We start from the raw sequence: 24,462 nt of genomic DNA, 5'->3' as shown, positions 1-24,462 counted from the left end.
GAATGTTCTCCCTAATTTTTTTTTTACCTTTTCCAGTGTCTCCCAATTTGTTTGCCAAAATCATGTCAAAGTCAAGTCTATAGATAGGTGTATTACATCATTTCTATGGGCAGGTGAAATTCCCAGAATACAAAAAACATTTCTCCAGAATCATCGCTCTGATGGAGGATTGGGATTGCCACATTTACAAATACATTATTGGGCGACAAATTGCCAGAAGATACTATATTGGTATCATCAGTCATTAGATCATGTCTGGTGTGAAGCAGAAAACAACTCATGTCTTTCAACATCACTTCCAGCCCTAGTAACCCCCAGAGTCCCTATAACCATTTCTTCTTAGGAGACTGGAGTTTGATACCTCTGCTTGTAGAGATATGACAAACATGTATGTGGGTTTGGTTTTCCAGTTCAGGTGTTTTCCTAGCAAACACAAGCATTTCATATCTTTTTTTAGAATTTAGATTTCTGGGTCTGATAAGGGAAGTGAGCTATTTGGGTTAAATGGGAGAGAATTGACCTAATTCCTGATGTTGAAACAGCTTGGTCATTTTTCTATGAGTATTTTATGGCTGTTGTTAATAAGCATGCCCCCTTTAAAAAGAATCAGAATTAAAGGAAGAGATAACCATTGGTTCACACCAGAATTGGCTAATGCTTTACATGAGAGAAACTTGGCATGGACAAAGGCAAGGAAAACCCATCTTAAACGCAACTGGGATATTTTCAGAAAATTGAGAAATAAAAGTACCTCTCAAACAAAAAAATCAAAGTCCGAATTCTACTTATCAACCACAACTGAAAGTCTCAATGACCCTAAAAAGTTTCGGAAAACAATTAAAACTTTGATTGTTGAAAATAACTCACAGACTTTGCCAAATTTTATTGTTCATATCTCAACAAATATCCATGATAAAGTCGAAATGTTAAATTGTTTTAATCAACACTTTATATCCTCCAAACCCTCTAACATGTCAACCACGCCTATAACAACACCTGCACCAGTTTCTGATGTGTCAAAATTCAGTTTTCAGCCTTTTACGTTGTGTCAAGTCTATAATGCATTGAAATGATTAGATGCTCGAAAATCTCAACGACCTGACCTAATTGATTCCTACTTTTTAAAAATATCAGCAGATTACATAGCTCAACCCTTGACTTACATTTTTAACTTAAGTCTAAGCACTATGCAAATTCCCAAAATTTGGAAGTCTGCTTTTGTCACTCCACTATTCAAAGGTGGCGAATCAGCAATCTTAAATACTGTAGCTATCGGCCTATATCAAAGCTCTACATCCTGTCAAAGGTTTTAGAATCTTTAATCAATGAACAGTTGAAAGAATATCTGTACTCTAATAATCTGTTGTGTAAATTTCAGTCAGGTTTTAGAAAAGGTCATAGTACTATCACAGCGACTTTGAAAGTGATGAACGATATCTTGGCAGCTCTTGACAATAAACAGCATTGTGCTGCACTCTTCATTGATTTATCAAAAGCGTTCGACACTGTCAACAACAATTTACTTGAAGAGAGATTGACCAATATTGGACTCTCTAAACAAGCTGTTGGATGGTTCAGTAATTATCTGACTGATTGATCCCAATGTGTCAAATCCGATAAAATTTGTTCTAGTATATTGTCACTAACTAAAGGAGTGCCCCAAGGCTCCGTTTTGGGGCCTCTACTATTTACTATCTATGTGAACAATGTTGGCCAGGATCTTATAGACACAAACTACCATTTTTATGCCGATGACAGGGTTTTTTACAGTTTCGGGAAAAACCCTAGTGCGTGTGTCTCTACTTTACAAATTGCTTTTAATTCGGTTCAGCACAGGCTTTTAAAACTAGATCTTTCTTTAAATTCAAATAAAATTAAAATGATGTTATTTTCAAAAACAAAGACAAAATTGCAAAATAGCGATCCTCTTATCACCTTGGATGGTTCAGAGATAGAAAGGGTTCAATCTTTTGAATGTTTAGGAATTTTAATTGATGAAAGTCTAAATTTTAAACCTCATGTCAAACAATTGATTAAGAAACTCAGACTGAAAATTGGCTTCTTCTTTAGGAATAGGCTTTGTTTCTCTTTTAATTCGAAGAAGAGACTGGTAGCTGCAACATTTTTACCCATTCTGGACTATGGTGACCCAATCTATATCAATGCCCCAGATCAAGTTCTAAAAATGTTAGACTCAGTTTACCATGCCTCCCTACGATTTATCACAAACTGTAAGCCTCGCACACACCACTGTGAACTTTACATACGTGTGGGCTGGCCATCATTAGAGACTCGTAGACTCACTCACTGGTATATGATGATTTATAAGGGTATTCTGCGTCTGCTCCCCTCATACCTCTGTGAGTACATTCAACCAAGAGCGGCCGGACTGTATTCTCTACGTTCTCAAGAGTCTTTGCTTCTGTCTGTACCTAGTGTCCGCACTGAAGCTGGAAAGACAGCTTTTCAGTACTCTGCTCCCACAGCATGGAACAATCTTCAGAAAGACTGGAAGTTGAAGGATTTGATTCCAATCGGACATTTTAAACGATTGCTCAAAGGTTTGGAAATGAGATCTATGGTTTGTAACTGTTTTATGAATTTCTAATTATAGATAGATGTAATTCTAAACTGTAATATAATTTGTAATGTATTCTTTTGCCGCTGTCTTGGCCAGGACTCCCTTGAAAAAGAGATTCTTAATCTCAATGGGACTTTTCCTGGTTAAATAAAGGAATAAAAAAATAAAAATAAAAAAAATGTTTTGTTTTTTTTGTTTTGGTTTCGTTTCTTTTTTGTTTTTGCTCTTGCAGTTATACACCAGCATCCTAAAAGGGGTCATAGAATGCGAAACCGAGTTTACATTGTCATAGATGAATAACAATAGTTCAGTGGGTGAAATGGACGTACAGAGAAGTTCAAGCCCCATCGACACCTCCTTTCTCTGCAAATCTCACAATTCTAAACTTCCACCATAAAACGGGCGAATCCAGATGAAGCACAGAATTGACGTCAATTTAGGGATGTTGCCATATTTGGTTCTGGCCTGTACTTTTGTAACGCCCTGAAATTGACATACAGACGAGCCCATTGGTTCACTATCGTAACTGCAGTGTTCCAGGCTGCACGGAGAAAGGCGAACATTTTTACAGTCTTCCCAAGGATCTGAAGACTCAAGAGGCATGGATCATTTTTGTCTATCATAAGATCCCACCAAAGTTTGATGCTCAGCTGTTCACTTGCTCTAAGAATTTTACCTTTTTAGCAGAGACAGCTTTCAAAATCTTGGACCATTCAAAGCAGGATTTGCTAAACCTCTTTCACTGACACAAGGGGCTGTTCCAACCATAAGGCCATCACAACCACAAGCTTTAAGTACGATTCAGTCACTAAGCTGTTGATAAAAATGCTAGCAACAGTTTTGAGTTTCCCAAGAGCAGGACACTTTTTTTGGGGTGGGGGCTTGGGCCGCTGACTGGACCAGACCGGACATTCTCACCTAGCCGTGAGCTCCGGGGCTGGTCCGGGAATCCCAGTGGTACGACCGAACTTGACCCGGTAACGGTATGCTTTGCCCCCGCCTGCCTTACCTGCCTAACACGGGGCTGCGGCTACCGTCAGTGGGTTGGGTTCGGTCTCTCCATCCCCAGCTGGATCCCTCCCCCCATCCACTGGAGTTTCTGGAGCAGCACCGGAGCTAGCAGCTCTCGGTTACACTGCAGTGTATTCGACCAAAATTCTGGACGAGAGGATGCTATTGAAATTACAAGGCCTTATGTATGAACATGGGGAAAAATCAGGTCGCCTGCTATCTCACCAGTTAAAACGTAAAGCATCTGAGCAACATATTTCAAGTATTAAAAACAACAATAGTGGACTTACAGGGAACCCTATGGAAATGAATCAGACCTTTCAGACGTTTCATTCAAAACTGTATTCTTCTGAAGCGCCTGCAGACAATACAAATATGTCAGATTATTTTTGTCAGTTGAATTTGCCTTAAATAAATGAGGTCAGTAGAGCAGAATTAGAAAGCCCTATTTCTTCGACGGAGATTAAGGATGCTATTCGGGCAATGCAGAACGGGAAGGCACCTGGCCCAGATGGGTACCCAGTGGAATTCTTTAAAAAAATGTCCAGGCAATTAGTTCCGCTATTACAGGATATGTTTCATGAATCAAAACACACTAAAATATTGCCAAGAACTTTAACAGAGGCCTCTATAATTTTACTTTTAAAACCAAGGAAAGACAAAAAGGAATCTGAGTTACATCAACCTATTTCCCTTCTCAAATGTGATGTGAAGATTTTGGCAAAAGTGCTTTCATGCTGTATGGAAAAAGTAATGGCAGAGGTCATTTCCCCAGTCAAAAAGGTTTTATTTTGGGACGTCATTCCTTTTCTAATGGGTGTCGTCTTTTAAATATTCTATACACACCAGCATCCAATACTGTACCAGAGGTGGTTATTTCTTTGGATTCAAAAATGGCGTTTGACATGGTACAATGGGGTTATCTTTTTGAATGTTTGAAAAGGTTTGGTTTCATCCCAATTTTAAAGAGTGGATTGAGCTCTTGAATTTTAATCCCAAGGCTTTGGTACTGTAGTTACCAACAAAAATCACTCGTTCCACTGGTTATAGAGCCTCTTTCTATTGCACCTAAATAACCTATAAATGCCAAAGCTCGTTCTCTTCAGGATTCTGATGTTCCATTTTCTATGTCTAGAGATGGTTTAAAGTATTGTGGAATGGTATTTTTGTTCGGCCTGTTTGTGAGTGATTACTTAGAAGCCTTGCTGAGATGAAAGGAAAGGAAGGAGGTTTGAAAGGAAGGTAAAATTCCCAGAATACAAAAAACATTTCTCCAGAATCATCGCTCTGATGGAGGATTGGGATTGCCAGATTTACAAATACATTATTGGGCGACAAATTGCCAGAAGATACTATATTGGTATCATCAGTCATTAGATCATGTCTGGTGTGAAGCTGAAAACCACTCATGTCTTTCAACATCACTTCCAGCCCTAGTAACCTCCAGAGTCCCAGTTCAGGTGTATTCCTAGCAAACACAAGCATTTCATATCTTTAGATTTCTGGGTATGATAAGAGAAGTAAGCTATTTGGGTTAAATGTTTTTTTTTTTTTTTTTTTTTGGTTTCGTTTCTTTTTCGTTTTTGCTCTTGCAGTTATACACCAGCATCCTTAAAGGGGTCATACAATGCGAAACTGGTTATAGAGTCCCTATAACCATTTCTTCATACTCTGCAAATCCTATAGTGATGCAACAACGTGTGTTGTTACTGCGGACTTTTGAGACCACCATGAGAACGTTAAAGGGGGAAGTGTGGGCATGGATTGTGTATAAAAGAACAGGTATGTGCTTTATGCAGAACTCCTCATCTCCTCATTGAGGAGATGATGAAAGAGTGGCTGAGGGAGGTGAATGTAAGGAGACCAGGTGGTTTTTTTCCACTCATCACCATTGCTCACTGGAAAAAATCTAAATCTAAACAAGTCATTTTTTTTCTTAAAATAAGTGCATTTGTTCTTGATTTGAGAATGAAAAGGAGACATTTTGTCAATGGAACAAGACAAGTTACCTTTAAATAAGAAAACACAATTGCATATTCTTATTTCAAGTGCATTTTATCTAAATATCTTATTTTAAGAGTAAAAACAGTCATTCCATTGGCAAAACATCTAATTTACCTACTCACATTAAGGGTAAATGCACTTAATTTGAGAAATATTTACTTATTTCTAGATTGTTTGTCCAGTGCTGTTCATCTGTGACTCCATGCACGCCCATCTCACAGCTGATGTGAAAAACATGGTGAAACAAATGAACGCTGTGCTTGCTGTTATTCAACCGCTCAACATCGGTGTGAACCGGACGCAGCAGGCGCAGCAGAAGCAGCGAGTTTACATGCAAAGTCAATGGTTGACGTGCGTATAGACGCAGCAAAAGGTCCTGCAGCGCGTTTTGAGCAGCAGGCGCAGCGTGTCGGGAGCGTTTAAACATCTGATGCGTTTGACGCGCCGCCAACGCGCTGCTGCTGCTCGAGATGGAAAAATTGAAGTTTTGCTGCTGGACGCGCCACATCAACCAATCAGAGAACCTGATCTGGGAGCTGACAGCGAGACAGACACATCGCTGATGATACACATACACAGAGCGCTGTGATCGCTCCTCTGAAACAGTTTATTGACGCCTAAATTAACTTAACCTGCTGACAGAATATGTTCGCTGTTATTATCCTGGTGCCTGCAGTTTGGATTATTTAGATGAAAAACACCTACCAACCCGAGGCTGCTGTTGAATTAAGTTTTCCGGCCGGATTTTCCCACTTAAAAACATATTAAAACTACTGTATTCCCACTGATCACAGCAAATATAGCTGCAAGGCAAAAAAAGGATAGGATAGCTCCGCCCAACGCACGTCAGACACACTTTTGCATCGCGCAGGCAGAGCAGCAAAGCTGATTCAGCCACGCCTCAGAACTAACTGGTACAATCTAAACTGCAGGCACCAGGATAATAAAAGCGAACACATTCTGCCGGCAGATTTCTGCATTTTAATTTAATTTATGTGTCAATAAACTGTTTCAGAGGAGTGATCACAGTGCTCTGTATCGTCAGCGATGTGTCTGTCTCACGGCCAGCTCCCAGGTTTGATTAATACTTTGTAATAAATACATGAATAAAGCACAATCATACTCAGTTTTGCTCCCGCTCTATTTTTAAATACGCAGTAGAGGTATTTAAACGTAGTAGAGGACATGTACCTGTATATAAAAAACGCGCCCTATAGTCCGGTGCGCCTTATGTGTGTGTTAAATACAGAAATGGGACACATAACTGAGAGTGTGCCTTTCAGTACGGTGGGCCTTATGGTCGTGAAAATACGGTACTCCAGGTAAAATATCCAGCCTTTTTGAGATGGAAAAGACAAGGCCTTGTCAGGTTTAAATATTAAAGTATAAGGTAGGGGTTTTTGCAAGTTTCAATGATCTATGTGTAAAATGTATTCTTACCAATTCAGACTACTTTAGGTATTTACAGATTTGCCACTTTATATGTACCAACACACCAGACTTTCCAAATGAACCAGAGCCTACTGTTTTGGATTGTATGTTTGCACTCTCTCGTGATCTAAAGGGCCTCATTTCTAGAATTCACTCCATAATCACCTCACAAGGGGAGAATATTTATGTTAAGGTGAAAGTTAGAGTGGGATAATGAAATGGGAGAGGTAATTCCAGATAGCATATGGGAAGAGACTGTGCACAGGGTGAATGGGACTACATCCTGTGCCCGTTTAGCCTTAATCCTGTTTAAAATCTTACACAGGATGCATTATTCTAAAGCTAGACTGGCAACAATATTGGAGACCGTGGATGAAAATTGTAATAGATGTCATAGTGCCCCTGAAACTTTAACACATATGTTTTCGTCATGCCCATCCTTTAACTCATTTTGGTTTGAGGTGTATAAAACAATACCTGGAATCATAGGAAAAGATTATCAGCCTAATATGTATACCTCAATTTTTGGAACAATACCACTTGATAGTATAGATATCTCTAGGTTCAAAGATATAATAGCCTTTTCAACTTTGATAGCTAGAAGACAAATTCTGTTACACTGGAAATCGTCCTGTCCACCAAAATTATCTGAATGGATGTCTGATCTAATGTTGTACCTTAAATTAGAAAAGATCAAATATACACTAAGAGGGTCCAGTGATTGGTTTTATGGTGTTTGGAATCCCTTAATAAAATATTTGAAAAGCTTAAGACATTTCCTGAGAATCCCTAAGAGTAATGCAGCAAAATCTGATGGCCAAGACCTACAGAAGTTAAGCACATATAATAAATAAGGCTTTTCTTTTTCTTTTATGTATGGTAGGAATATGTGTGCATATAAGCATAGACATTGTTAATTTGTATTTCTGTGTTTATGCTACACCCTAGTGGTTGTATTGTGTATTTGTAGTGAAGACTACTATTTATTTTATTATTTCTTTTTGTTTTCCTTTGCTTTTTGGTCTAAGATGTATATGTTTATATAAATGACTCACAATTTTTTTTTATTACTTTTTGATTTTGTCGGTAGGTGCACAGTAGTTCTGAAGGGTGGGGAGAAGGGTGGGAGGGGGTGTAATTTGTAATGTTGAAGAAAAAAAAAAAAATGTATCTTGAGCCATGAATGTAACTGTTTGTATTGTGTTTAATGAAACGAGATCTCAAAATCCTGGACGAATTTGAAATCTTAATCTTAAACTCAGAATGTTTGCTCAAGAAGACACATATTCAATGGATCGTCTTTTATTAAGAACCAAAGACACAAATCCAAACTTTAAAAATTTTGTTTTATATAATGACTCTCACATGTGTTCGTGAACAAGATATACAAGTGAGTGAGAAAACAGCCCAGAGGAAAACTATTTAAAGCCCTGTCACACCTTGGCGATATAGCCAGCCTATTCCTGACATCCCAGAATCTTCTAAAATACTGTCATACGATGAACTTTCATTGTAGTTTTTCAATTTTGGGCATATACATAGAGTATTCATAAAGAGTCAAGAAATTATGTCCAACAACAGGGTCAATGTATCTTTTAGCTTTTCATTTCAGAAACGGGAATTAAAAACAAAAAAACAAAAGGCGATTCGATTTTTTGTTTTAAAATACAATAAAGGAAATTGAAATTCAAAGTGTTTCTCTTTGCATTGTCAAGATGAATTTCAATTTCCATTTCGGGAAACAAAAACCAAAAATGCTTTCTACTCCATGCCACTTATATACACTACTCAAAAACATTTAAAGGAACACTTTGTAATCAGAGTATAACATCAAGTTAACTGAACTTCTTGGATATTGATTTGGTCAGGTAAGTAGCAGAGGGGGTTCTTTAATCAGTTTCAGCTACTTTGCTGTTAATGAAATTAACAACAGCTGCACTAGGGGGGCAACAACGAGACAACCATCAAAACAGGAATGGTTTTACAGGTGGAGGCCACTGACATTTTTTCCCCTCCTCATCCTTTCTGACTCTTTTTCACCAGTTTTGCATTTGGCTAGGGTCCCTGTCACTACTGTTAGCATGAGGCGCTACCTGGACCCTACAGAGGTTGCACAGGCAGTCCAACTCCTCCAAGATGGCACATCAATATGTGCCATTGGTTTGTTGAGTCTCCCAGCACAATATTAAGAGCATGGAGGAGATTCCAGGAGACAGGCAGTTACTCCACCAGAGCTGGACAGGGCAGTAGAAGGTCTACAACCCATCAGCAGGACCGGTATCTGCTCCTTTGTGCAAGGAGGAGCAGGAGGAGCACTGCCAGAGCCCTACAAAATGACCTCCAGTGGGCCACTGGTGTGAATCTCTCTGACAGAAACAGACTTAACGAGGGTGGTTTGAGGGCCCAACGTCCTCTAGTGGGCCCTGTGCTCACTGCCCGGCACCGTGGAGCTTGATTAGCATTTGCCATAGAACACCGGAATTGTTAAGTCGCAACTGGCAGCCCTGTGCTTTTAACAGATGAGAGCAGGTTCACCTTGAGCACACGTGACAGACGTGAAAGGGTCTGGAGAAGCCATGGAGAATGTTATGCTGCCTGTAACATCATTCTACATGACAGGTTTGGTGGTGGGTCATTGATGGTCTGGGGAGGCATATACATGGAGGGATGCACAGACCTATACAGGCTAGACAACAGCAGCCTGACTGCCATTAGGTATCGGGCTGAAATCCTTGCACCTATTGTCAGACCCTATGCTGGTGCAGTGGGTCCTGGGTTCCTCCTGGTTCACGACAATGCCTGGCCTCATGTGGCGAGAGTATGCAGGCAGTTCCTGGAGGATGAAGGAATTAATACCATTGATTGGCCCCCACGCTCTCCGAACATAAATCCAATAGAATACCTCTGGGACAGTATGGTTCGATCCATCCAACACCGCCAGGTTGCACCTCAGACTGTCCAGGAGCTCAGTGATGCCCTTGTCCAGATCTGGGAGGAGATAGCCCAGGACGCCATCCATCGTCTCATTAGGAGCATGCCCCGACGTTCTCAGGCATGCATACACGCACATGGGGGCCATACAATTTACTGAATACCATTTTGAGTTTCTGCAATGAAATTTCAGCAAAATGGACTAACGTGCTGCATAATTTTTTCACTGTAACTTTTAGGGGTGTCTTTGAATTCAGCCCTCTGTAGGTTGATCATTTTCATTTCCATCAAATGATGTGGCATCCTTTTGTTCCTAACACATCACCCATTCCATATCAGTATAAACAGCATGATTTTTCCCTCCATTGAAATCTGATATGTTTTCAAAGTGTTCCTTTAATTTTTTTGAGCAGTGTATGTAAAAATACCATGCTGACAAAAATCTATTCCACGTTTTAAACGCAACCATAGTGCTACCACACAAGGACATGCCAGGCTTATATCCAGTCCTTTTTTTTGCACCTACAGTATTCACTGTGTTGACAACAGCGAACTGAAGGATCTGCAATAGATATTGGAAAAAGACCAGGATTTCTGAGAATGTATTATGAGGTATATTATTTGCATTTTATCTTATCTTATCTGGACTGAGATTATTCACTTAATAAATTAATGAAGAATTTAAACAATCTAGCACTTAAATATTTAATGAATTTAATGAATGAAATATACAGCAGCTAGCTTAAATTATTATCAAGTGTAGGATCATATCAAATGGTTTTCTCTTTCTTTATCTTGTACTTGTTTGTTCTAGTTTACCCACCTGATTTAGTCCAAGTTTGGGTATTTGTTTTGCTCACAAGTTAAATAATAATTGCTCAGTCTAGCTGAAAAATCTTCCGTTGGGTTTTTGGACTAATTAGACCAACACAAATCTCTGAATAGTTAAAGCTTTCAGATATGCCTCACATACAGAACAATTGTATTTTATTTTTCAAAAGATCAGCCAACCAAGAAAAGACCAACCACATACAGAGAGGATGTGAAGAACAACTCAGTTATCCTGGATTCAGAGGGAAACCAACAGGGAGATTCTCATTTTATTATTAATTACATTATTCATTTATCTTTATTTTGGTTCACTGAATATATTTAAAAACTGAATTTTTATCACATATACCAAAATTAAACATCCACAGAAATGCTATCTTGTGTCATGGTTAGTTTTAGAGCCTCATAGAGGGTCTGAATTGTTTAGATGTTTTGTTCATTTAAAAAAATCTAATAGGATAAGAATTAAGCTTTTTAATCCGTAGCCTATTACCAAATATTCATTCGCAGTATAGTTTGCATGTGATTCGATTGCACTGGTTCCTGCATTAGTGTCAGGAATCTTATTAATTCCCCATTGTTTAGTTTACTTGAACTGCATACAATAACTAATAAACACAGTTGTGAAATTCTTAGTTTACAGTATATTTAAGATGTAAGTATTTTAGTAGGACCCATACTTCTTTACTTCCATTATCCAAAAATCACTAGAATAAAGAAAACAATGTATATTGTGTGAAAAATGTGTAAAAATCCCACATTATGCTCCCTAACAAGGGTTGCCTGTTCAAATTCTTTCAAAATCTCACTCCAAGGTTTGGTGAAAAGTTGGCAGCCCTGCCACCAGATATTAATTTACCTCCACAGATGATTTTATATTTTTTTATTTCATCAAGGTTTATAAAATATAATACAAAATCTGTGCAGGGTATGAATAGTTTGGGGCCAAACGGTATGTGATCAAGCTTAATCTGAATATTATAAATTTGATCCTTTCTTCAGATTGATTTATCTACTCTCATTCAACTCTTTAAGACTCTAGCAAAAGATCAGCCTCGAACAGAAAAAATAACTGATGTTAAATTTTGCATTTGCATTTGTGGAGTCCCCTCTGGTGCCCCCTCAAGGTTAGATAGACCAAGCATAACTCTTGGGCTTCAGCACGGATCCCTTATTGCTTCAGGGACCAGTGTTTTACCTTTAACCCTTCATAACTGAGCAAAATATTTACATTACAGTCACATATAATTATATTACAAAAAGAATGCAAAATAATTCAAAGCTAAAAAATAATATTAAAAAACAAACTATTGCACCTCTCATACGTTATTCAGTATTAACTTCATTCAGTAAAAGGTATCCTAAAGCCACTATGCTGAGGCACAGAGAGAGGGACTGAGAGACACTAATGGACACAGAGTCTCGGGCGCTGAAGAGACACGAGCCAACGTTGCCTACTCGGTCTATAACCAACAGCTCCATTTCAGGCGCACAGCAGGATGCAGTGTAGGACACTAGTGTTATGTTCCCAGTTCCAGCTTCCAGGCTGGTGTTGTAGGTACCGTTGCCCTGGATGAGGCTGACGCGGTCAACGCCCGCCCCGTTATCTCCATCAGTCACCCGGACATCAAGCTTCCATGTTGATGTGCTGCAGTTTTCAGGGCAGTTGGACTGCAGGTTGAGCAGCTCACAATCTGGATGGGAAAAATCACCATTCTGTGGGGTAATTAGAGGTTGGTTGAGTGTTTTATAATTTAGGACAATTTTTACAAACAGGATTAACTAAGTCTGTAAATGAAAAGTATAGATGGTTAATTGTTGTTTTGTTAATTCAATTCAATTCAATTTAAAAATATTTAGGCAAATTAATTTCATTATTTAATGAAATCTTTATTATCTTTTTTGGGAAAGCTTGTAACTGACATTTTAAGGTAAACTTTGACGTAAGTGAAAGTGTTGTATTCTTACCGGGTTTAATATAGAGAAGCGCAGCACGATGTAGTTGGAATCAGTTCCATCCGGAGTTTCTGCCTCGATGGTCAGGATGACGTCAGAACCTGACGGGGTGTTTGTGGGAGCTGACAGGGTCACTGTGCCATTAGTGCTGTTCCCACCTTCCAAGAATAACATGCTTGGAGACGTTAAGTCAAAGCCTTTATTGTTGGAGGCTCGGATGGTTAAGTTTCCATCTGATCCGGTCCATGACACAGTGAAGGGCACAGAGACTGGTGTCCCTGGTATCAAGATGTTTTCTGAATCAGCCTGAATACAAAGAAAAGCAGAAAATTTAAAGTTAATTTTTTTATTACTTCTCACTTTCGGTCACTGTGTTCATAACAAACTTTTACTCACAGTAAGAGTCAGATTGGAAGCTCTGAAGTTAGTGGATGACTGTCTTTGAAAGTCATTTGAAGAACCCTGAACTCTTCCTTTTACCCGAACTGAAAACTCCACTTCTGGCATCACATCGAACTGGACTAAATAATCTCCGTCCCCCTGTGAAGCAACAGCTCCTGTAATCTCCTCCGATCCAGCTGATGATTCCACCAGAGCAACTTCATTCACAGTAGCAGAGTCACTTCCTGCTATAGACACCAGCAACCTGCCTGTGACACCTTTAGAAGAACAAAAAAGGTATAATTAATGCTAATTTAGTGATGATTAAAACATTCAATACCTAGAGGTGGTTTTACCTGCTCTGGGACGTGTGTCTAGAGTATCAAATCCACCAAAAGGACCCACAGATGGCACAACGAAGTCAAACAAGACGTCAACAGAGCTCTGGCCTGCAAACACATAAAATTCTCAATATCAGTCATATTATTGGCCAACACCGTGGCCACCTCTACCAGGTTGTTCCTATATGGATCACCACTTATAGAAAGAGCAGTTTAACTTTAAAATAGGGAATTGCAGCTATAAAAATCTCAAATGAAAGGTTTAACTTATTTGATATTTCAAATAGTTTTATTCTGTATTGTTTAGGGTTAAGGTAAGGGTCTGGGTTAAGCCATACAAATGAAGAAACATCACTATACCACATTCATGTGTACAGTTGATTTGCGCTTTCCTTTAAGAAATAGATACAATTTTTAAGTCTCTCACCAATAACTCTTAGGGTGTAGGGGTTAGTGGACACCATTTGTATTCTCCATTCTCCAACTTGCTTTTGTAACTGTGCCGTTATGAAGTTCCCCACAGTCTCCTGATTAGTGATGAGTGAGCCTGATGTGTCTGTGCTTTGCTGAGATGCACCTGAAAGTATGGACAACAATGGGCATACTTGAGTAAATATTGAAACATCGGTTGCTAAGATACTATTAATTGTGTACCATTTAAAAGAACTTTGCAGAGAAAGCAGAAGATCTGTTTTGTTTTTTTGACTCTGTAATTTTTTTTTAAAGGTAGTTTTACCTGTTGGGCTTGTGAGTGTGAAAGTGACGGACTTGCCGGTAATGTAAACTCTCAGGTTTGTAACAGTTTGATCAACTATAAAGGTAAAACTATCCGTCTGTCCTGGGCTCCTGGATGCCTGTAGCAGGGTCACCTGAGAGATCACAGTAGCAGCTTAGTCTAGAGACATATTTTACAAAGAATCATGTTGACTTGTGCAGACATTACCACAGAGGAGCTGGCAGACTGGGCAATGATTGCTGCTGCAACAGGAAGTTGAGCCTTCGTCACTTCAATGGCCTGACCTCCTGATGCATGAGCCAGGTCTCTGTACAGCTGAGCTTCAGGCTCATTGATCGCTCTTGTCTGTGATTGCTTGACGCTTCTCCTCTTGCGACGATTAGTCTCTACTGTGTCTGTAACCATAAAGTTGACCTGTAACAAGAAAACAAATATTTCAACCAAAGCAAAGATAATCAGCTTAATTAATCACTGCTAATGCCAATTACAATGCTTGTCGTTGGTCGCTCAAAATTTCACCTCTCTCTCACAAACAATTTGTGTCAAAAATATGGTGAAATTTCACCTATCTCGCTTCACCATGTGCTCGAATAGGAGATTGTCTATTCAAATTGGCATAGGCGATTGTGATTTTAACTACTTTTTTCCTGATTGTCTGGACCATTCCTTTGTCTTCAAGATGCTCCTTGCTCTTTGCTCCAATCTAAAAACCTTTCAATATTTTTACAAAACACAAGTCCACTATTTGAGGAGCCTAATGTTGATTTACTTAGTTGTATCAAAGTGAAGAGGACGATTACAAGAAAAGATTAAATCAGTTTTTGTGTTTCATATGACAAAATGTAAAAAAAACCCAAAAAAAACAAATGATGATCTCGAATCTTTACGATCTCTTTACAAGGCAATATAACAACATTCAATATTATTATGCAAACAGATACCACTGTCTGGGTCCGCTCAATAAGGGCGATCACTGTGTTCTTCAGTTGTTCATCTTTAGCTGGTGCATCCGTGAAGAGATAGATCTCGGAGCTGAACGGAGCAGAAGTTAATGCCAGCTGTAAGACAAAACATGCATAAAATAAAGATCATTTTAATTCAATCCATTTTTTTGTCAGCAGGGTTAAAAACATTTGAACACAGACAGCATTACCTGTAGCCCAGAGAGACTCATTTCCTCCTTATCTCCTCCACCAGTAGTTGTTAAACTATCAACAATATTTTTGAAAAGGTTGGCATCTGATGTTCGAATCAGTGGCCCAAATCCTTCACAAGCAAAACAAGAAATCAGAAATTGCATTTACAGTTTGAAAAGCTTGCTAAATTGTTCAGCCTTACCTGGATCGCTGAAAGGTATGAGGATGTAAAGTGATGGTTCATTCTCTGTTCCCTTATATCTTTCAATGATGCTGGAGGTGACGGTCTTCACCACTGCAATGTCATCACTCATGCTCTTCGAGGTGTCAGTGACAAAACAAAGAGCTCTGCTTGATCCCCTTGCGATTCCCACCATCCTGAGGTAAACAAATAGTTGGACAAAAATAAGACAAAAACCAACAACAATAATAAAACATTGGTCCATAATTAAACAACTTACTTTAGGAAAGATATTTCTCCTGCTGCCAGTCGAATGTCCTCCAGAAGCTCACTGGTTGCAGCAATCGCCACATTTGCCGCTTGTATGTGGAGATGTCCATGCTCAGAAGTGAGGGTATCTTTGTTTATCCCTCCCTTTGGCTCTTGTTTACTAGTCTGATCATGGAACCCTCCATGACTGCATTTCCCTTTGATGAAAAAGGGAGAACTGGTGAGTAATTTCTCACAGCTAGGTCCCCTTTTGAAAAATTATAATTAATATGCTTACCTAGATATTATTAAAGGGTGCCATATCTGAAATGTATATATCTATTGTATCTAACAGTAACCAAACCCTGCTCAAATTTGTTCAAACTCTTTAGTGCATGTTTCCACTGTGACATTTTATTTTTGGTGATGACAGTGAATTGTTTGTAGTCAAAGGGCCTTCTTCATATAACCCCAATCTTTGGGGTTCTTTATCGATTCTCTGTCTGAAAGTATTTGGGACTCTAAAACATTAATGCTACTTCCTCTCAGAAGAAGCATGTGTGTCAGATTAAATTAACACTGCATACTCTGAGAGTGTGTCAGACTGAGAAAACAGAATGAAAAATAAATCTAATTATAATCACATACTGAAGCAGTAAAGGAACAGCCATGACAGGACAGAAAGTGACTTGAGGGCAAAAAACACAACTAATTACTATTGCAAAACTGGATTCTTTGAGTATGCTCAGAACGTCAGCTGAACTCATATTTCAGAAACTTGTCATTTCTGAACTTAATTAGCTTAAGAACTGAAGATACCAAAATGAAAATACTTCCTCCAGGTTCTGTTCAATAAATCACTCCAGACAGGCAGAAAAAAAAAAACAAAAACAAAACCAAATTGAAGAATAAGCATCGCTTGAAAGCCAGCAGGATCCTTCCAAAAAGCTCTTCATTACACATAAATGTGATCCTGAAAATGTATTTATTTCAAGACTCAATCAGCACTTTTTTCCTTATATATATATATATATATATATATATATATATATATATATATATATATATATATATATATATAGACAGTTTATATATATAGACAGTTTAAAATCTTTGTTTTAAAGATTTATTCAACTACACTGATACTGAAGGTTTTAAAGATATTGTTATTTTGAGGGTTATATATAGTCATTACAGAATTTTTAAAGTTTAAGCGTTTCTTTTTATTAAATCGTATGTATCTTAAATAAATTATTTATCCTTGACCTGACCTTCCCAATGCTATCTAATCTCATGAGTCCCTGAAGCAAAAAATTTAGAAAAGATATAACTAATTAACTACAAACAATTAAGTTGGATGAAAAAAATTGAACATCTCAAAGTTTATTTCCAGCTCTATCTTTATAAAACATTTCAACACTAATTTGAAAGATTAATATAAATCTTAAGTGAGTGATCCAGTTTTTCCGCATGGTGTTTTTAGTTTAATTTAGTTGTTTTGAAAGCATGAATTTTAAATTCACAATACAATACTAAAAGTTACTTTGATGACTGTAATTTGATGGACTGAACTGGGAGTCCTGTCTCTGCTGTTTTTAGTTTTCTCTCTCCAAAGACAGTACTACTGCTTAAAAAAGGGAATTATTAAACATAAGAAAACAGGACAGAGCACAGCATCAGTGTTGGAATATGCCCCTTTCTGGCTACATCAACTGATCATTTTACTTGAACATAATCTTTTACAGTTGGATCTAACATTGTCTATTTGTGTACTGATTTGAAATTAATTTTGACTGAGCTTGAAAATGATTGACATTTAATTTTTAATGTGAACTGAACTTTGTGATTGCAGTCCAAAACATTCCAAAAAAGGTAAAAAAAAAAACAAACAAAAAAAAAAACAGTCCACTGGACTTTGTTTCCAAATTTGAAGATGTTTATCTTTCTATACAGGAAGCTTTTTCAAGTCAAAATGTCAGAAATGGCGTTGAGTTCGAGGCTTGGTAGAGTGAATCAAAAACAAAGCCTTGTTTTGGCTTAGTTTTCTGTATAAACCCATGTTACACAGTGAATTTCTGCCTTAAAATCTAACTCTTCCAAAGTAAAACATTTCAGAGTAATCTTGCTTCAGAAATCTTAACACTTCACTTTAAGGTGGTGGGAAAAGCATGGGAAAGACATTTAGGTTAAAAAATATAAACAAAATAATTACTGTTGATGATTACAAATTGAACATTTCTTTAATTGTTCATTTTGCTCAAAAACTGTTCTTATAATAATGCCTCATGACAAAATTATAAAAAAAAAATATTACACCATAATTATAGGAAAACAATTTTTTATGTTTTTTGTTAATAGAGGAAAGGATCTATCTTTGCAACACAAGTCTTCAGGGGATTACAAACTAGATTTTACTTGTCAACCAACAACATTAATGATATTTATAAATACAAATACATCAGAATTTACCAGGTGGTTTGGTTGAAACAAAGGGTACAAGCCCTGAGTATCCAGAGGTCAGGATCTCTCCCTCTAGGATGTCCTCCAGAATATTGTTGGTGCAGTCGTCTCCATCACAGTTACGACACGTGGCTCTGTTTATATCTGATAATGGGTAAACAAATGTTTTACTTTCCATTTTAAACCTTCTGTTCTAATATCATTCAAACTGCATTCTTCATCAGTGTTATCAGACATTCTAATTGAAAACTCAGCCATCAGCTCATAGCATCTCTTTACCTGCTATGTTACCAATGCTGCTTTCTGCTCTGATCAGATTAGAGTTAGGGACTGTTTTTCCCATCTCCACCCAGTTACTGTGACTGTAGAAGTCCTTCATTGATAAGAGAAGAAGAGTTACCACTCAATCCAAAATAAGTTTACTCTTTTAAAAAAGCAAGGGATGTTACTTACTTGCAAAGGATGCATAATCTCTCCCAGTATTTGCCGAGCAGTCTCATAATTCTCCATCCTGTTGCTGGCTTTGACAGCAGCAATTCCCTCTGTGATGATTCCCTTTCCTTGAACAAACATCTCCTCATCAACGTGATAACTTGAATTGAAGAAATATCGGATGTCCACTCGGATGTTCCTCAGTGTGATAGACTTTATGGCTTGGCTGAAAGTCTTCAATGACTGTGAGGCACCACAAGCAGCAGCCACATTTTCTGCAGTATAAGGCTGAGCCTATTTGGGTACATTTGCAAAATGAAAGCAGAATTATAAAGAGATACAATCATTGTTTAGAGAGAATAATATAAAGGCTGTAAATTCCTACTGGAAAATTGAAGTTGACTCCTTCGGCCACTGCCAGAGCACGGCATGTCTGCACAGTTGCATTCAGAATTGCTTGTTCTGTAATTTCCTGGTGATTTAAAGAGTCTCCTGGCAATATTGCAAAAGCATGAGCTCCAATGTGTAGGAAGAGGAAACAAAACACACCCAACCACAAGCGCATCATAGCTCCAACTTCTGCCAACACCTGTAATTAAGATAATTTTCATTATTTACTTTTTTAAACACTCAGTTATGTATGTGACACAGATATTGCAAATCATTTTATTTGAAAAGTTTAAATAATTTCTACTTGACTCATTATTGAATTACCATAGATGTTCTCCAGAGGAGATCCATTATACAATTAAAAAGTTCAGCAACTGAACATTTCTGTTGAAAGACATTTTTTGCCCAAAATTTATTTGGAGCAAATTTTAATTACTTGTAGATTTTAAACTACAAGGGTCAGATGACTGTGAATCTTCACCAGAACGTTCCAAAAGCTTAATTTGGAAAAGTTTAACTTTCAAAGTTACTTTTATGTGTGGTTGCAATTGTTACCCTGTTAAAACACCCAATTGTCTCAAAGTCCAAGTGCTGGCAAAATACACTTTGCCATTGCCTCACTCTCTAGTGTTGCTACATGCTTGCACTAAGAAAAACTGCTGCAAAGTAAATAACAATGTAAGTGACTTTTCAGTAGCTCTATATGATCAAACATGATGAATAAATTTCATGAATCAATGAGGTGATGCGATTGGTTAGGTTTCCTTGGAAGACCTTTTATCAGTTTGGCTGGCTTGCAAAAGATTAACTGGTACATAAAGGAAGTGTCTACTGCCCTAGCTCCCCCTCAGACTAAACCCATAGAAGTTTAATATCAAAATCAATTGAGAGGAAGATGCCAAAAAAGCCCTGGTACTTTGTTTAAGAGGTTTAAGCAATCATATTTTAATTACCATCATAGATAAGTCAAAATAAACATTTAAACCATTATAAAATGTTTCAAACCCAAGATTTGGTAACTCATAACCAAATATTAAGCATGGTAATGTTAGGATAAATCTAAGGATAAGATTCGTTGACTGCCCTGGTGTAGTGCACAAAGTGAATAGAATATCAATATGGAGGACTAATCCAAATGTTTCAAATTTTGCTTCATAGATAGGTGAAACTTGGACACAATTGGCTGTTTTAACAAAAAATACATATATAATAAAACCACATCTTAATTAGATTAAACAGATATTGGGCTGTGCAACTGAGTCCAACAAACATACATTATTTCTGATAAGAAAAGTAGTGAAATATTTACCAAGGGTTATACAGTAGCTGATGATGGCTTTAAAATGGTTTGTTTTCTTGCAATTTTTCTAGGAAACTTGTCACCAAAGATTATTCAGAATACATGCATATATTTGAGAAGGGATCAGTCAAATCTACCCATTATTGTAAAAATCTAATTTAAACATATCTGCTAATTTTCCTTTGAAGTTGTGTATTGTTTTATTATAAGAAAAATACATATCTGAACTAATAATTAAAGCCATAAATGCCATATTGGGATAAATTATTATGACATTTATTCCAATAATGAGTGCATATTTTCAACAGTTCGTTATACATGATAATTTCCTTACCAGAATTCTGAACACCTTTTATTCCTCGTTAAGCTGGTTCCAGCAATCTCCAAAACAGCTTGAAGAACCTACATTAATCCAAACAATTCAAGTCAGGTTGAAAAAAACATGTGGATAATGAACTTTGTTATATATTCTGTTAGCTGGTGAAAGCTTTAACAAGCATTGCAAATGTTAATCTTTATAACTCAGTAATTTATTTGTTTTTTCTTTTGCCTCTTTTGAGAAAGATCTAGTGGTTCTTTAGAAATGTTCTTTTACAGAAGAGGCAACTTTTATATTTTCTGTGTTTCAGCTAAGTTAAAGGAAAAGCTACTCACCTTGATGATGTGACAGTGCTTTTTGTGTCAACACTTTATATAGGTCTGCTTAAAGGAAGATTCACACTGAACCGGATCTACTTGTTAAAGCTGAGGGTAAAGGTGGAGTCACGCTGCCCCTTTTTCTCTTTTCATTGTAATTATGCAGTTATGCAGATTTCTAATTTTGTGTCTCATTTACCTTTCATAATCAAATGGGCATCAAGTGTTTAACTTAAAATCTGAATGCAAATTATTTGAATACAAAGGTTATCTTTGTTTTATATTCTGTTAAGAAGGAGGAAAACAAACTACCGTAAAGGTGGCTTAAATTTTTTTTTTTTTACATTTGTTTGTTTTTCATGGTTTACTTCATGCATATTTTACATTCCTGTTTTAGCAGTTTCCATAGATTGTTGATAGGGTAAAGAATGAGTACTTTCCTTTCGCAATGCATGGCGGTTGTTCATAATGAAATGCTGACAGGTCTCAAGATAATTTTATGATTCATCTTTTGAATTGTAAGATAATTATCTGCAACAGTTGCTGGGCAGGATCCATATCTGGATGGGTAGGACAAATGAAATTTCACTTTTGGTTTCTTATGAGATAAACGTTTACATTGCAACATGATTCAGATTGATTTTATATTTCCACTCTGTTGTCAGAAAATTTAGATTTCTCTTCTATTATATATTAATTATTCCTATTTACTCACTATAAAGGTTTTCACTCAGTCTGTTTCTCTCTCAAGGCCACACAATTCTCTGCTGGATGGTGTTTGTAGACCAAACATATCTTCTTCCAATAACAAACCAGATTCTTTCTCAAGGTTTATTCATAACATGTTACTATTAACCAAAGTGTCTGTAATTTGTTTTGACTCTGACTAGTTTTCCATTGTTGTAAGTAAGGGGGAATGAACACTGGTCATGCGGAACAGGGCAGAATGCTGTGCTGTTAAGGCTGTATGATGAACTGTTCTCTCTTTGCAAAGATATTAATAAATGTGCCGACTGAGTGAAATCCATCGATCTCCGTTAATTTAACTAGGTTGAATAGTTGAATACTTTTTTCCCCACTACAACATAAAATATAAGAATCATGATGCGAAAATAACTGAAGACATTGAAAAAACAAGCTTGGTTCGGTTGTTTTTGTTCTTTTCAAACTTTAGGAGCACTGGGAACTAAAAATTAGAAAAGTCTTCCTACTTTTGTTATACCGGTAAATAGGTTATCCTGATTAGAAAAGAGCTCTTAATAAAGTTGTTGAATGACATCCAGCATGAGAGTATAGCATCAGATTGAGTAAACTTGTTGAGTAATTTCAGTGATATTTGAATTGCAGTTGCATTGAGAAGGCAGGAATGGAGAAACAGTGTACAGATTCTATTCATGAGGTTCTATCTGTGAGGTAAGCTAATACGATAAATTGTAAAGAATGAACCTTTTACCTCCACATTCAACTTTGCAAGAGCTATCCTCCAAGATGATGATAAAAAAGCAGAACAGAGTTTGTGCAACAGGAAGGGGGAAAAGTACATTTTATTATTGAAATAGAACATTTTAAGAAGATAGGATTGTTGTAATATAAATTATGTACAGACCTTTCATGAATTGAATAATACAACTACAATATTTTTCTTTATATTTGATATTTACAGGATAATCAGATTGTTAGCCGGACTCTCTGAAATATATATATTTTTTTGTCACATGGAAAATGAGCTCTATATTTTTGAATGCTTCTCCACGGACTCCACCTAACCCCCAAAGGTTACACTCACCAGAAATGTGCTTTAAATAACAGGTTTTGCAGCACTGTATTAAAACAAAAACTAAAAAACTTTGACTTACTTATTTGCAAACTTTGGTATGAAGTATGATATGATTAAATCTGTACAGTCACTGAGTATATTTTTGTGTGCGAATGAACAAGTTTTTCCATTTACATTGTTTGCCAACAAACACAAGCATGTTGATATGCTGCTACGTAAGCTTTGTTCTAATAGGGCTTCAAATGACACCAAACATATTGAATACATGCTCCACTTGAAAATATTTTTCACGTTGAAGGGTTTATCTCAGCACTGATCTTAGGTATATTATGAGGTAATTCTTGATAATGTATTCATTCACGCTTCTCACTGATGTTTTAGTGGAGCTGGGTTTGATTCATTATTTGATTTTTTCTCCCCCTTGGAGGTTTAATGAGTTCTCTCAGAATTTGCCTGCTTTTCTTTGTAGCATTTATTGCACTTGAAGATATTGACTGATTAGTAACACTAATGCTTGTCATTAAATTGTCCATAACATTTGATTTTGTTATTGTTGCAAAGCTGTCCTTAAAGGTATAGTGGAGGATTTTCTTTTTGCGGGTGGATCATCTAAATAAGTGGTCCTCCTAATTGTCAATCATTCTGGTGATATGTGTATATAAGGCCGTCCTATGCTCTGGTCCTCAGTTAGCTGTCTTTTTCTGCACATGCGCACTTTTATGTGCTGAGCTACGGTGTAAGACAGTCATTAAAGCTGGCCTTTCTCACCGCAGTTCTTTGAAAATGGCCAATGGTTGTAAAAGAAAAAGTGTCTACGAAGAAGAGAAAGGCCTGAGAAGAGAGAAACAAGACCAGAGTGTTTTTGGGAGATTCTTTCACGCGATGGTGTTCACTGAAAGCACAGGTCGATCTTCCTACTGATGCCTCGGTTGCAAAGTTTCTACTCGACAGGTAAAGTTTGGCATGCTATATGGAGAAATCATTTCACATTATTGCTTGTAAAAGTTATCTGCCTCTACATTGTAACTTTCCATGGAAGATAAGTTTATTTTTTTTTGCAATTTGCATTGTTAGATGCTTATTTACCCCGCAAACATGTCCAAATTTCCACTGCAGCAAACAAACACATACAAGCATCTCATGATTTTTTGAATGTACCAGTCCTATTTGCAGGGAAACTTTTTTATATATACATATGAGTGAGATGAGATCCGTACGAGCGACAATCTTATTGTGTCCCCGCACATCCTTGAAGAGAAATAGGCTTGTGCACGCTCTAACACTTCACATTGCCACCTCCTCCCGCTCCCTTAGATCCTCCTCCTCCATCCACCTCACTGTACCCCCAGCTCGACTTGTCACCATGGGGAGCAGAGCCTTCAGCCGCTCTGCTCCCCAGCTCTGGAACTCACTTCCTCCCGACCTCCGCAGTATTGACTCTCTCCCCTTATTCAAAGCCAGACTCAAAACCCATCTGTTCCAGCTCGCTTATCTGTGAATATACTGCTCTTTTCCCTATCCATGATTGTTTTTTGTTTTGTTTTTTTTTTATGTTCCTGTATCTGTATTTTGTATTTTCATCTCTTTTTATTTATTTTTTTGTATTATTTGTAAAGTGACCTTGAGTGTCAAGAAAGGCGCTGTTAAATAAAATGTATTATTATTATTATTATTATTATTATTAACACTCGTTTAATA

General features: G+C 37.2%; 1 protein-coding gene across 1 annotated transcript; it reads right to left on the bottom strand.

Moving 5' to 3' along the window:
- Positions 1-10,928: 10,928 nt before the first annotated feature.
- On the bottom strand, positions 10,929-21,054 carry LOC119790294 (von Willebrand factor A domain-containing protein 7-like). Its single transcript, XM_038295808.1, has 17 exons — positions 21,006-21,054; positions 20,686-20,753; positions 19,047-19,250; positions 18,683-18,955; positions 18,509-18,602; positions 18,239-18,373; positions 15,801-15,987; positions 15,542-15,717; positions 15,357-15,469; positions 15,145-15,261; positions 14,411-14,617; positions 14,204-14,336; positions 13,895-14,044; positions 13,483-13,575; positions 13,142-13,404; positions 12,758-13,051; positions 10,929-12,505 (listed from the first exon to the last, which is right to left on the bottom strand). The coding sequence occupies exons 3-17, from the start codon at positions 19,227-19,229 to the stop codon at positions 12,116-12,118; spliced, it is 2,808 nt and encodes a 935-aa protein (XP_038151736.1). The 5' UTR covers positions 19,230-19,250; positions 20,686-20,753; positions 21,006-21,054; the 3' UTR covers positions 10,929-12,115.
- Positions 21,055-24,462: the final 3,408 nt, after the last annotated feature.

The sequence above is a fragment of the Cyprinodon tularosa genome, unplaced genomic scaffold (genome assembly GCF_016077235.1).
Source record: "Cyprinodon tularosa strain WSP-4 unplaced genomic scaffold, ASM1607723v1 ctg36, whole genome shotgun sequence".
NCBI lineage: Eukaryota > Metazoa > Chordata > Actinopteri > Cyprinodontiformes > Cyprinodontidae > Cyprinodon > Cyprinodon tularosa.
The sequence above is the reverse complement of the archived record's forward strand: the minus strand, read 5'-3'. Positions and strand labels throughout refer to the sequence as shown.

What these genes read in the sequence shown, in the direction of transcription:
- LOC119790294 (XM_038295808.1), bottom strand. Translation starts at nt 19,229, where the DNA reads ATGATGCGCTTGTGGTTGGGTGTGTTTTGTTTCCTCTTCCTACACATT. An exon ending in CTACACCCTAAGAGTTATTG is followed by an intron (nt 13,576 to 13,894) that starts GTGAGAGACTTA and finishes ATGTGTTTGCAG; the next exon opens with GCCAGAGCTCTGTTGACGTC. An exon ending in GCTTCTCTATATTAAACCCG is followed by an intron (nt 12,506 to 12,757) that starts GTAAGAATACAA and finishes ATTACCCCACAG; the next exon opens with AATGGTGATTTTTCCCATCC.